We start from the raw sequence: 12,785 nt of genomic DNA on the forward strand, positions 1-12,785 counted from the left end.
AGTTTTCAGATGCAGATTATTCTTCTTCTTATTATTATTATTTTTTTTTTAATAAAAAGCATTTATCTATATAAAAGGCATCACCAAGTCATGAAGAGTGGATGAAAACAGACATCTGGTCAGTGGCTCATTTGGTGGATGACTATGGTTCTTTTTTAAAACGTGAAAATTTCTGCATTAAATATCACCTAATTTGTCCAAAATGCCAGTTCAATTCTATGACGCTTCCTGTAGCTGCTCGCATCAGGTTCAAAGCTCTGTCTCTTTCTTACAGGGTGGTTAACACTCGACAGCTCCAGTTTACCTCAACTCACTCATTCAGGTCTACAATCCTTCCTGCCCCCTGTGGTCTGGTGGTCCCAGCATCGCACAGAAGACACCAAGCAAAACTGTTTAGTGCAATGATCCCACGATGGTGGAACGAGCTGCCAAACTCTGCACGCTCAGCTGATTCTCAACCAATATTCAATAAACTGCTGAAAACAGAACTCTTCTGCATCTTCCTGTGCACTTAAATCTATTTTTTTTAAATTGATTTTTGCTTTTACCTTTCTGCTGTTTCTCGCACTTGCATCTTGTGAAGTGTGAACACTTTTCTGATGGGACTTTGCTTTGATGTTTTCTCCTTGACTTAGATCTTTGCTGACTTGTCCCTCACTTGTAAGTCGCTTTGGATAAAAGCATCTGCTAAATGACTAAATGGATTATAAAAACCATCCCCTATCCCCACCCTGGCAAAGATATTAGGTTGCAAAAATAGGGATACCATTAATACAAATTTCTCTAAACGGGACATAAAATATCAAAAGAAATTCTAAATATTTTGTTTGGTATGTCACTACCTGAAGATCGATCTGAATTCCTTATAACTTTCCTGCTATGACTTAGGAGTTTTTTTTATTCACAAATGTAAAACCTTTAAAACCGAATGGTATAAAGATATTGGCTTTATCCCAGGACTTTAACATTATAAATGACATAACTGTATCCTCTAGCCCCCCACCCCAATTATTTTTATCTTACTCCTGTTGTCTTCTATCTGCACGTTATTCTGTTATATATGAATATATTTACAACTGAAATTGTGCTTCGTTTTTGTTCTTTGATGTGAACATGATAGTTCAACGCCAAAATGTAAATAGTTGTGTTGGAATCTCTCTCTCTCAAAATTAAGTTTTTTTCTTATGTTGCTTTTACTCTACAGGACAATATTGTACTTTTTACCACAGATTTCTTTAAACCAATTTTACTTTTCTCATGTAAATTCTTGGTTTCTTTGACCATTGCAATTTTGGAAATACAAGGATCTCAAATACTGTACTTATTTTAGAGGAATTTGAATTGTCACCTCTGATTAAGGGTTGATGATTTTGTTTCATTATGAAATGGAATTTGGGAAAACACTACAATGGACATTTAGCAGTTACACCTATACTGCTTGTGATCCTGAAGGACACGGCCAAAATTAGGAGCTACAACACTGTAGAGTAAAATTAAAAATCAGCCTTAGACCTGCTCACAACTCCCTGTCGAGACAAATCAGACAAAAGAGATGTTCTACAAATACAAATTTAATATCAAAACTTACAATCCAACATAGTGACATCCAACACTAGAAACACTGAACTTTAGGTTTAATTTAACCTCTAATGTGTTTGTAAAGTCAGTGTCTAAAGTGGATCCCCAGACCATTTCAAAAATTAAATCCTGTTTCTTCACACAGTTCAAACATAAAAAATTTACATTTATTTACAATCAGCCCAAACTGAAGCTGGATACAGTGACAGGAAAATGGAAAGAATGCTGATAGTTTGTGAAAAATCTGAGCTGGATTCTCTTATTAAGGCTTCATTTGTGCCACAGCAGGTCAAAATAAGGCATGAAAACAAACCTGTTGTTCATTTTTACCCATTACCGATCACTTCCTGTCACCAGAGATTCAAATAATCCACTATAAATACTAATTAGTGAACATTCAGAGCAGGATCATTACACCCGGTCACCTCTTTCTCTGCTGCCATTTTAAGTTATCTCGCTTTCAAATGAGGTCAACAGCATCTAAAGCTCCAACAATGTCCTGTTTGAGAAGTCCTACAGCTGTCCGGTGCACATCGACCTCCATCTGCTGTGGGAAAACGTTGTACTCCCTCTTCAGATATTTCCAATCACCTCGAGCCAAACGTGATGAAAAATCAAGTACTTTGTCCCCCCTGCCGACCCACTTTAGAGACAGAAATACAGCTCATGAAGTACTATTTTAGGAATTGCATATGGAGAGTTGGAGGAAAGGTTGAGGTTGGGGAGGCTTTTAGAACTGCTGCAGGATCAGTTTCTTCTTCCCATCGTGGCTGAATTTGTTGGAGCTGAAAAGGTCGCTGTCGTAGAAGGCCGACAGGTTGTGGATGTTGATCTGTCTCGCCTGGAACGGAGAGAAGTGAAGAGAGGGGTGCACAGGACAAAAAGAAGGTTATTAGATCATAGCAAAGACTTTTATTCTGAAATAACAGGATTGTCTGAGATTAAGTGCACATGGAAAGTGGGAGAGAGCACAGAGCACTCACATGCTCTTAATCATCTAAATTTAATAAGATATATTAGGCAATTCTGTTAAGTTTCTCTTCAGACTTAACTTATTAAAAAAAAAAAAATTATGAATAAAATCTGCAAAAAAAAAAAAAATAAAAAAAAATCAATGAACATTTACATTAATGATTAATACTTTAATTTTAAAATCATTAATGTTTAAACAGATATGTCCAGCATGTTCTTATAATAAACTCTCAGGTCAGAGAAAATTTTGATGATGGGCTGAAGTTTGACAGCACTACGCAATTATTCCGAACACGGCTTCGTGTTTGCCCCTCATTACCTTATCCTGCAGGTCTTTTTCCGGTATCTCGATGGTGTCGTTCTGGGCTCCATATCTGTTCCTCTGGTAGCTGACCTGCTCAGCCACCAACTGTTTGAGGATGAAGAGTAACAGCTCATTGTTGTCCCTGCGGAAGGCCAGGTAACGGGCAAATGTCTGGACAGAAACACACAAAACAAGGATTTTAAAATGGAACCAGAAGATGAGAGATTTCCAATGCTGGTAGAAGAAGTTCGTAACCGTACACCTAAGGTAAACATAAAAAAATTTATATTATTCTCATGAAAGAAAGTTTATTTGCATAAAACCTAGTTTTAAAAGTTTGTTTTTTCGGAAGCCTTTCGTGCTTAAAAACATAAAAATAATTACATATAAAAAACGAGGGGCTGATGTTCTATGACACTGAACATTTTTGTAGTTTCTCCTCTAGACTGTTTTAGCAGACGGGGTTTTTGTCAGTAGCACATTTCTGTACTTTCTTGTGCATTTTGCAAACTGACACCAAACAAGGTAAGCTGACACATAACAGCAGCTCTTTGCATGGATGTACACAAGCGTCACTGAATTTCTCTGATTCTGAAGAAAACTGAAAAACGCCATCATTCTGCGTCAAAGTCTGGTGCAGATTTGCGAGCGTGTAGCCAGCATGGACTCTGATAAAGACGTCCTTAGTTCAGGTTTAGTCACACTTAAATTGAAAACATGTGCATCACGTCAGTGTTCGATCCGAGTTTGAGGTGTTAAACTGAAGATTCTCTTGCAGCCACTAACCTTCCTCATGCTCCTCATGACACTAAACTTCTGTGTGTCGATGAAACTCTCCAGCATGACCCTGATGGCCATGTTGACGTCATCCTCCAGCACGTAGTCCCTCAGGTGCATCTTCGCATGTGCCTCTGCCATTCGGATCATGGATTCGATGTGTCGGACTGTGATGGGGATGCTGCCCGTCGCCTGAGTAAGACCAAACCAGTGACTCACGATTTAGTACTTATTTCAAAAGGAGCAGCATCGAAGGGATAATTATAAAGCTTTATTTTTATTGCACCTACATTCCTTTTGTAGAAGGACATTGGCTAAAAGGTATCGCAACATGGAACAGCTCAGCGGACTCACCATCGACTCTTTGCGGAGGTCACTGTAGATGCGAGCCACTTTGTCCTGGTCCATTTGGTTCAGCTTGGGATGAACCTACAGAGAAGGGAAATGGGGTTTTAAAAAAAAAAAAAAAAAAAACTCTTGCACACGACTCTGTCAGCTGGGTCAGTGTTTTGTGAGGCGTTTGTGTTCATACCCGCTCTTTGGCATAGATGATGTACTTCCTCAGCAGCTCCTGGGGAATTGGTGGCACATCGGTGGAGTTGGGCAGAACCATCTCCTCCAAGACTGCACCGCCCTCCTTTGTGCTCGGGTGGTGCTTGATGTGGGAGCCGACCACAAAACGAGCCAACATCTCGTCCTGGTCAAAGGAGAAAACGTCAAATAGAAAACTGGCTGCTAAACTTAGATGTCAGAATTAAATTGGTACGTAGCAGGATTTTTTCAGTATTCCCCACATTTTTAATACCACACACAGTAAATGTATTACACTGTTTAACAGAAAATAGCTTTCAATTATTAAGACATTACATTTATGAAAACATAACACTGTATAAATTCTAAGTTATAAGCTAAATGCCAAGTTCTCAAAAAACACTCAATTGTTATCATGTAATCATAATGTGTATATTTCAGATTTATAACCCAACGACAATGAAGAAAAAAGTATATTCACAGCTTTTTTTAAACTTTACAACTTTCAGATACCATGTGTAGGCATGTGAATACCTGCACAGGGTCGATGGCGTCACGTACGACACACAGCACGTCAAAACGAGACACAATTGGCTCAGTCAGGTCCACGTTCTCTGCAAAGGTCAGGGAGGGGTCGTACCTGCCACCTGCGAGGAGAACGCGAAGTACAAGTTTTTACACAAATCTTTAGTGGCTTTGGGAATAATGAAGAGTAAAGGCCAAACATCGCAGCAGCTGGGGGAGTATTTCAGTGTTAATATAAAGAAGCTTTTCTAGACCGACTTAATCATAATCTGAGGAGAAAATGTTGAATGTTTCTTTTTCTACTAATAAAAATATTTTACTGGCAAGATTTGAATCAGCTGTTAAAAGCAACTGTTTGGTTACAAAGTAAAGATGCAGTCGGGCACGTGAGGCAACTTCAGCTTCGTTTCTATCTGTATTTTAATAACACGCACATCGCGCAGCTTACGTACCAATAGGGTTAGAGGCAGCGATGACTGTGCACCGGGCCTGCAGCGAGGTGACAATGCCAGCTTTGGAGATGGAGATGCTCTGCTGCTCCATGGCTTCGTGGATACTCGTCCTGTCTGCATCGTTCATCTGGAGGACACAGTCTGGTTTAACTATTTATTACAATAAAGGCTTATGATTTACAGGCCACTCACGTATCCTCTCACCTTATCAAACTCGTCAATCAGACAAACTCCGCGGTCAGCAAGCACCAGCGCTCCGGCCTCCAGCGTCCACTCTCGGCTGACTGGGTGTCTTTGAACGTAGGCGGTCAAACCAACGGCGGACGCTCCCTGACCCGTGGTAAACACTGCACGACTCGCTACCTTCTCCACATATCTGCATGAGGAAAATTCACACGTATGAACTGCATGTCTATTAGCATTCAAGTATATCAAGAACTGATTTTTAGCTTCTGTGTTAAAAACTGTTAACAACAGAAACAGCTCTCTGTGTAAAACTACACTTTCACAATAGAGCAAACTCCAAAATGACCAACTAAACTAATGCATGGTAGCAGGTTTAGTCAAACATACTTGAGGAACTGGGACTTTGCAGTTCCTGGGTCTCCACACAGCAGCACATTGATGTCACCACGCACCTTGTGTTTACCACCTGGAAGACAGAAAGGGGGGGGTTTATGGATCACAGACTACTGAGGGTCCCTGTCCACACAGTGGTATCACTGTCATCCACAGGTCTATACACTCTGTGAAACTTCAACTAAACTACTCAGGTTTAAGCTTTTCTCCATAATATATCGCAGCACATTCCCTGTCCCCTGGACAGATTTGTCTTGTTCAGATCCGAGCTGTTACCTGGGTTTTTGGGCTCTCCTCCAAACAGCGACAGGGCCAGAGCTCGCTTGATGTCCTCGTGTCCGTAGATGGACGGAGCCATGCTGGCAAAGATCTGCATACACAAGAGGAAATAAGTTATGATGCCTTCACCAAACGTAAAACTTCAGGACATTTTCATGCTTGTACACAAAAGCTAAAACTGTATTTATGTGTCAAATTAACTAAACATGTAAATCAGCATTTTCATTAAAAAACACAAACTCCAAATCGTTAGCCGTCCTGATGTGCACGTCTCGTTCCTCACCCTCTCTCCAATGCGCTCATCCTTCGACAGAGCCACAATGGCCTTGACATCTTCGTCCGTGAGCTCGGCCACGGCGACGCCTTCGTCTCTGCGGGTGATGTGGTTCGCCAGGATCACTGTGGCGAACACCGGGAAGCCGTTCGCCATGTTTAGAGAACCATCATAGTTGTTGTGGTAGATGCCAGTCAGCTCCTGAGAGATTTAGGTGTGATATGTTTATTGCAGTGTTTAAAGGACAGTGATGTTCATTTTCTAAATTAACCATTTATTCGACGTCTGGCAATTTTTTATTTTGTTTTTAATTATAATACAAGCTGATTAGCAGCTTCCAAACCGATGGACATCGCCTATGATTGGAGGCAAATGACTGCTGGTTTTAGCTTCTGTATTGGGATTGTTAACAATATTATTAATTTATAGGATGATTATAGGTTAAGCTTTTGATTTTCTTTAAAACCATTTCCTGATGATTTATAGTAAAACTTGAAATGTAAAAGCTTTTACAATATGTCGAATTTAGTCTTTTTGTAACGTGTCACATTTCTATCAGAAAGGTATATTTGTGCAATCAGTTCTTAATCTGACTCACAATCTCATCTCCGGGCTTGCAGCTGTCCACCAGGTCGGCAAGCAAGATGGCATCTTTAGAGCGCGGGAGGCGTCCGGCTGCTACTTTACCAGGGCTTTCCTGGATGGTGATTCTCTGGTAGTTCTGGTACACGGTCTACAGATGGGAGACAACTGGTTAATGCACAAAAACAGGCCACGGAGGGACTAAAACTACTACTTCATCGTTTAATGGGAAATTGCAGGTTTTGGAGGAGGCCTTTTTCAGCTCTCCATTTTCTCGGATGGGCCTACTCGTCAGACTCCTCATAACAAGCTCAATGTTCCACCACCCGGTTCTGCTCACCTCTTCCATGTTGATCTCGAAGGGGCCCTGAGACTGACACTCGGGACATGAGCCCGGCTTCACCTCCTGGTTCTGGGACTGGAAGAAGGGTCCCAGCACAAAGTTACACTTGTTACAGTTGTACTTGACCATGCTGAGCTGAGGGAGGACACCAGTGCAGCTGCTCACGACACCGCTGGTCCGGATCAGCTGGTTCAGGTGGAGCTGCCTGAAGGAAACAGTTTGGAGATGGGAGGAAGCTTCAGAGAACAGCTCATTCCAACAACACTTCCGTTTATTTGACACAATGACAGAAAGGATCCCATGTCTCATAACATCTTATGAGACCGTGTACATCTGTTGGATCGACCCCAAATGTTTGTTTGGTGTAGCTCAAGTGTTTTTTCACCAAAATCAAGAATTGGCCCTTTAATATAATCTGCACCCAGATAAGCAACAGAAACTGATCCGAAATTCACACTCAAAGTCATTATCCCTGATATGCAGCAGACAGCTTGTACCTCAGTGAGCGGATCTCCTCGACCAGAGGCAGGTTGCAGATGCGGACGTGAATCTCATGGGCGATGCGGTCATATTTCGGGTACATGGCGAGCACCACCTCTTTGGCTGCTTCATCAAAAATCTGATGGAGAATAGACAGAGTGTTGATCCAAATAGATTTAGGTTTGTTTTTAACCTGTGCTGCAATAGCACCTGTGGTACAGGTAAAAAAGATCTTGTGTTGCCTGAGGTTTCCGGTCGTTTTCACGATCACATTGATGCGTTCAACCAAGTAGTAGACATGTTGTCATATAGACCAAAGTTTTTAGATGGCTCGTCCACAATTATGAGATCCATAAAAGCAACAGGGAGAAATCAAATTACAGTGACTGGCAGGTCAGAAGCATTTCACCTGTTCTTCTAACATAAATATGTCCTTAAATAGATAAAATCTCCTTAGAACAACACAAAACATCCAGAAAAAGAGCTGAAATTAGCTCTTGCTCCTTCAGAAAGTAAACAGCCGGGATGATACATCCATGCTTAGTAGACCACAGAATAGAAACAACGGAAATAAACTCGCCTTCAACATTTCAGCTGGAGCCTCTGGCAGGAAATAGGCCAAAACATGCTCCCTGGCTGCGAGGTCTTCGTAGTTTACAACCAGACTCTCTTTATTCTCTGAAACAACAGATTTGGATCCAAGCTCATTCATTTGAACCACTTAACAAAAGTGAATCGTTCTGTCCTCAGTGTACCTGTGTGTGTTAACCTTCATAACGGTCAAGCTACCTTTGCACATGTCGCTGACTTTCTCCTTGAAGACGTTGTGGCCGTTTTCATCCACATGTGTCCGCAAGAAATTCTTAAAGCGGTTGTAGATTTCCAGCCTTGGAGCAGCCATGGACACCCACTCCCTCACAGTATGGCCCTGCAGACAGACAACGTACTGTCAGGGCCTCTGCCACAACACACACACACACACACACACACACACACACACACACACCTTCATGTCCTCCAGATTTTCAATGCTCTCAATCATTTCGTCATCCTCTCCATCTGCAACGCCTTCTGCTGCCCGCTCAGCCAAACGCCTTCGCCGAGCTGCCGGACGCTCGTCATCCTCATCCTCACTGTCTAATAACAAACAAACAAATTTATTCATTCTGAATTTTATTCATTCCATACTTTGGTCTCCGTTTACATTTCAGCAACCACAGAAGTAGCCAGAATTAGTGATTTTTGGCAAATGTAAGATTTTAATTCATAGACAGCCCTTTATGCAACTAGAGTTAATACCATGATCCTTCAATAAACTATGTGACTGTTGATAAAGGGCCAAATCAACTACAATCATGAAGTTCCTGTTTCAGGGACACCAACACACACTTTATTCTCCTCAGCTTTAAAACATCCCATAGTCCCTTCAAATCCTCAAACATTCACCACTTCCCTCAGTCAACTCTTACCATAGAGCAGTCCTCTTCTCAGCCGCCCACTGACTCCTTGCTCCCTGTCCCTCCTCCTCATGGCCTCCTCAGCAGCAGCTCGGGCCCCAGGTGACAGCTCTGACAGATCCTCCTCATCCAGGTCCAAACCCTCTGCCTCGTACTGATCCAGGGCTGGGATGGGACGGTAGTCCCTGAGGAGCAAGAGATGAATGGCTTGTGGTTACTCAGCCCAGCACGGTACATTTGTATTAGAACTATAGAACAAATTCCTCCCCATCCTCACCTCTCCATCCCATCGCCAATCAGGTCCTCCCCATCAGCATCTTCCTCCTCCTCCTCTCCAGGCAGGGGTCCATCCCCCAGCAGCCCCTCCGACTCATCCTCAAAGGGAGGCAGGTCTCGACCAGGGCTGGAGGTCAGTTCTCCTCTCCTGGAGGCTCGACTGGGGCTGGTGGGCATGTGGAACGACTCAGAGGAATCCTGTCACCGGCGCAAATTCAAAACATTTATTGTGTACATTTTAAATATCACTTTGTATCTATTTTTGCAACGGAGAATGAAAACAAAGACTTAACTGAAATATAACAAACTCATGGATTTTATTAATTCTCCCACCAACAGTCATTGAGAATTATTGAGTTATTTGTTTACTTTGGAGTTAATTTAACATCTCAGTGTCAACCGTATTGTTATTGAATCCTAACCCATGAAACTATGGTCTAAGCAGTGATTAAAATGAACATTGTGTCACTTAAAAAAAAGAAATCTCCAAATGTTATAAGAGAGTCATAACCGAACAAAGAGAACCGGTGATAAAAGTGGCAGCTCCAGGCTTTGTGCCCATTTAGCGAAAAACCAAGTCACAAAAGTCATTTTAAAAGACTCAGACAGAAATGGTGGAAAATTATAGTCGACTGCTAAATGACAAGCTAAAGGTCAATTCACGTGAAAGTTATTTTCCAACGTTATATTAAAGTTTTCCTGACGAGCTTCCGAGCTTGAACGCTACTGGCCTGTGTGTCTGAACGCCTTTCTACAAAGCCTTTATTATTAACTATTATTATTATTATTATTATGACGTCTAATTTTTGTCTGTTTCAGAGCTGACTTTTCAATCCGGAAACGTAAACTGACATTTTATCCCGTGAAAGTTTACAGAGGAGGTAAAGCTGACAGCCACATGTCAAGTCTTCACGCCAAAAGGACAAAAACGCTGAACTCGACACTCATGTTCCAAAATATATAACAATGTCACAATAACAAGAATATGTTTCCAATGCGAACAGCTTCCACAGATGACGCATTTATTCGTTCATTTATCTTAAAACAAAGCTCGAATTTTCTGTCGCTGTTTTATCCTAATGTGGATACGAACTTCAACAAGAAAAATAACTACACACATAAAACGGACTAAATTAGCGTCTCCCTCCTTCAGGAGACACATTTAACAAACGAAGAGTTTATCTGTGGGGATATTTGTCCGTTTTCAATCGTTTTTACTCACCGCCATTGCTGCACGTTTGTCTGTCTCTGCTTCTAGTGAAGGAGGTTTTTGTTCTTCTTCTTCTTCCTGCAGAGCGTTGCTTTTCGCGCGAAATGGCCACGTGATACTCAAAGCCCGCGAAAAGTAATCAATATTCAACAGCTGTCTTCTACGTCTCGCCCTCTGATTGTTCGGGCTGATTTTAAAGGGGCGGGGTCACCGTAGAGTGCGTTTGGTTTGCACACAGAGTCAGTCAAGTTGTTTTAGCCGGCGTCTTTAGCCGGTGTCAATCCTATGACGCGGTGCGGGCCGTGAGTAAATCCAACACAACCTGCTCACGGGGGGTGGGCTTGGTGGCTTGATGTTTTTCCCGGGAAAGTTTTAGTGCGGTACTAGGCAGCAAACATCAAGTCAAAGCGAAGTCCTGTCATTAAAGTGTTTACATTTACTACACTGAAAGCAAACGGCTTTTTTTGGTTTTTAACAATGATTAAAAACTAACGAATGGCAACATATCTGCATAGAAAATGCAAATCCAAGCAGCAGTAGCCAATATAATAAATACATTAAGGCAAAACATGTATGAAACCTGCAATCTACTTATGGAGTTAATTTCTGTTCAACTGCGTGCATTCATATAATAAAAAGAAAAAAAAACATTTCCATTGTATGGATGCAGGCAAGTATTTCACTTATTTGTAACATCAGATCAGGTAATGAAAACCTTCTTTACATTTTAGTTATGATTGTATAGTGTTCTTCATTATCTTTATATTAGGCTGCTGTTTTTATTATCCAATTATAGGTTTAAACATGTATATTTATGGTTAACTTCACTCTCATGCAGTCACAGAAATCCTCACAGACTTCAGGAAAACACATTTATCAGGGTGGAGGTCTTAAATTCTGTAAATTCTAAAGGCAGCACCCAGAATTTCCTTGGTGCATGAATGAGCAAACTGCAGAAGACGACATGTCATGAACATGTTTTAAGTGGTGGAGATCACCAAAGTTCAAAACCAGAAAGAGAAAATTATTAAATGAATTTATTAAAAAGCAACACCCTCCCCTTCATGTTGCAATGGATGTAGGTCTCATTTGCTGGTCTGCATTTGTTTACATGCATTTTGAGCAAACCGCCACAATTGAAAGTAAACCAATTTATTTATGGCATATGGCAAAATTACTGCTACACACACATCTTTCATTAAACCATTTTGATGCAACTATTTAATATTTTTGTCAAAGATACAATTTACCTTCGCAGAGGACCTAAAGTGTATAAAGATGGACAAGATTAGCAACGGTGCATGGAAGCTTTGGTAATTTGTGAAACAATTGTTCATGTACCTGAGGTTTACTCCTGGACTGTGTGCACCTCACGCAGCGGCAGGTGAAGCTGTGGTTTCGTTAGCAGCAGAGGTCTCGTAGAACACAACAGACACACATTCTAGATCACATTCTTATTTCAAGTGAATCCAACCAACACCTAAAATCTGAATGGGTGTTTACAATGTGAAATATGACGTGACAGGTATGAAAAAAAAACACAGAATATCAGAAAAATAAATGGAACTTATATGTGTGATATATCAGAACAGACCAGACTAAAGCAGCACCTAAAGTTTAATAATCATCTTTTATAACATTTTCATCATTCGGCAAATAAAACATCTTCCCATTCAAACTCAAAACTTTAATGTCATTAAATCATAATAGTATATACACACAGAATAAAAATTTGCTCCTTGTTGTTCTGCAATAAAAAATTTAAAAAAATCAAAGAAGAAAATCAAACCTCTGCAAAGTTTTCAGTGCAGCAAATAAATACATGTAACAACTTATTACTCACTTGAAACAAACAAATATCAACCTTGTGCTAAAACACATTTTAAGGGTTTTAAAAACAACTGACTAATCCGTGTTGTACAGATACCATTTGGACATAAATGACCAATAGATTTTCAGACTTTGTCACTGATTTTACTGTCGACGGGTTTTCAGACCTGTAAAATAAATGATTTTTGTGATATATCTTTCATTGTTATTAGAAAACATTAGTATTAGTTGACCATGTCACTATACAGTATATAATCAATAGCCACCTTGTTAGGTACATCTGTGCCATCTAATGCAATCACAGAGGTGTTAATATTTTTTTACTGAGGTCACATT

General features: G+C 40.7%; 1 protein-coding gene across 1 annotated transcript; it reads right to left on the reverse strand.

The window, feature by feature from the left end:
* Positions 1-1,553: 1,553 nt before the first annotated feature.
* On the reverse strand, positions 1,554-10,775 carry mcm2 (minichromosome maintenance complex component 2). Its single transcript, XM_067506056.1, has 20 exons — positions 10,632-10,775; positions 9,411-9,607; positions 9,146-9,318; positions 8,683-8,813; positions 8,466-8,604; positions 8,257-8,354; positions 7,694-7,815; positions 7,194-7,401; positions 6,870-7,004; positions 6,281-6,472; positions 5,995-6,088; positions 5,713-5,791; positions 5,344-5,515; positions 5,140-5,266; positions 4,697-4,809; positions 4,164-4,328; positions 3,986-4,060; positions 3,641-3,823; positions 2,870-3,025; positions 1,554-2,419 (listed from the first exon to the last, which is right to left on the reverse strand). Exons 1-20 carry the CDS (start codon positions 10,635-10,637, stop codon positions 2,309-2,311), a joined length of 2,676 nt encoding a protein of 891 aa, XP_067362157.1. The 5' UTR covers positions 10,638-10,775; the 3' UTR covers positions 1,554-2,308.
* Positions 10,776-12,785: the final 2,010 nt, after the last annotated feature.

This window comes from Channa argus, chromosome 5 (assembly GCF_033026475.1).
Source record: "Channa argus isolate prfri chromosome 5, Channa argus male v1.0, whole genome shotgun sequence".
In the NCBI taxonomy this organism is placed as follows: Eukaryota; Metazoa; Chordata; class Actinopteri; order Anabantiformes; family Channidae; genus Channa; species Channa argus.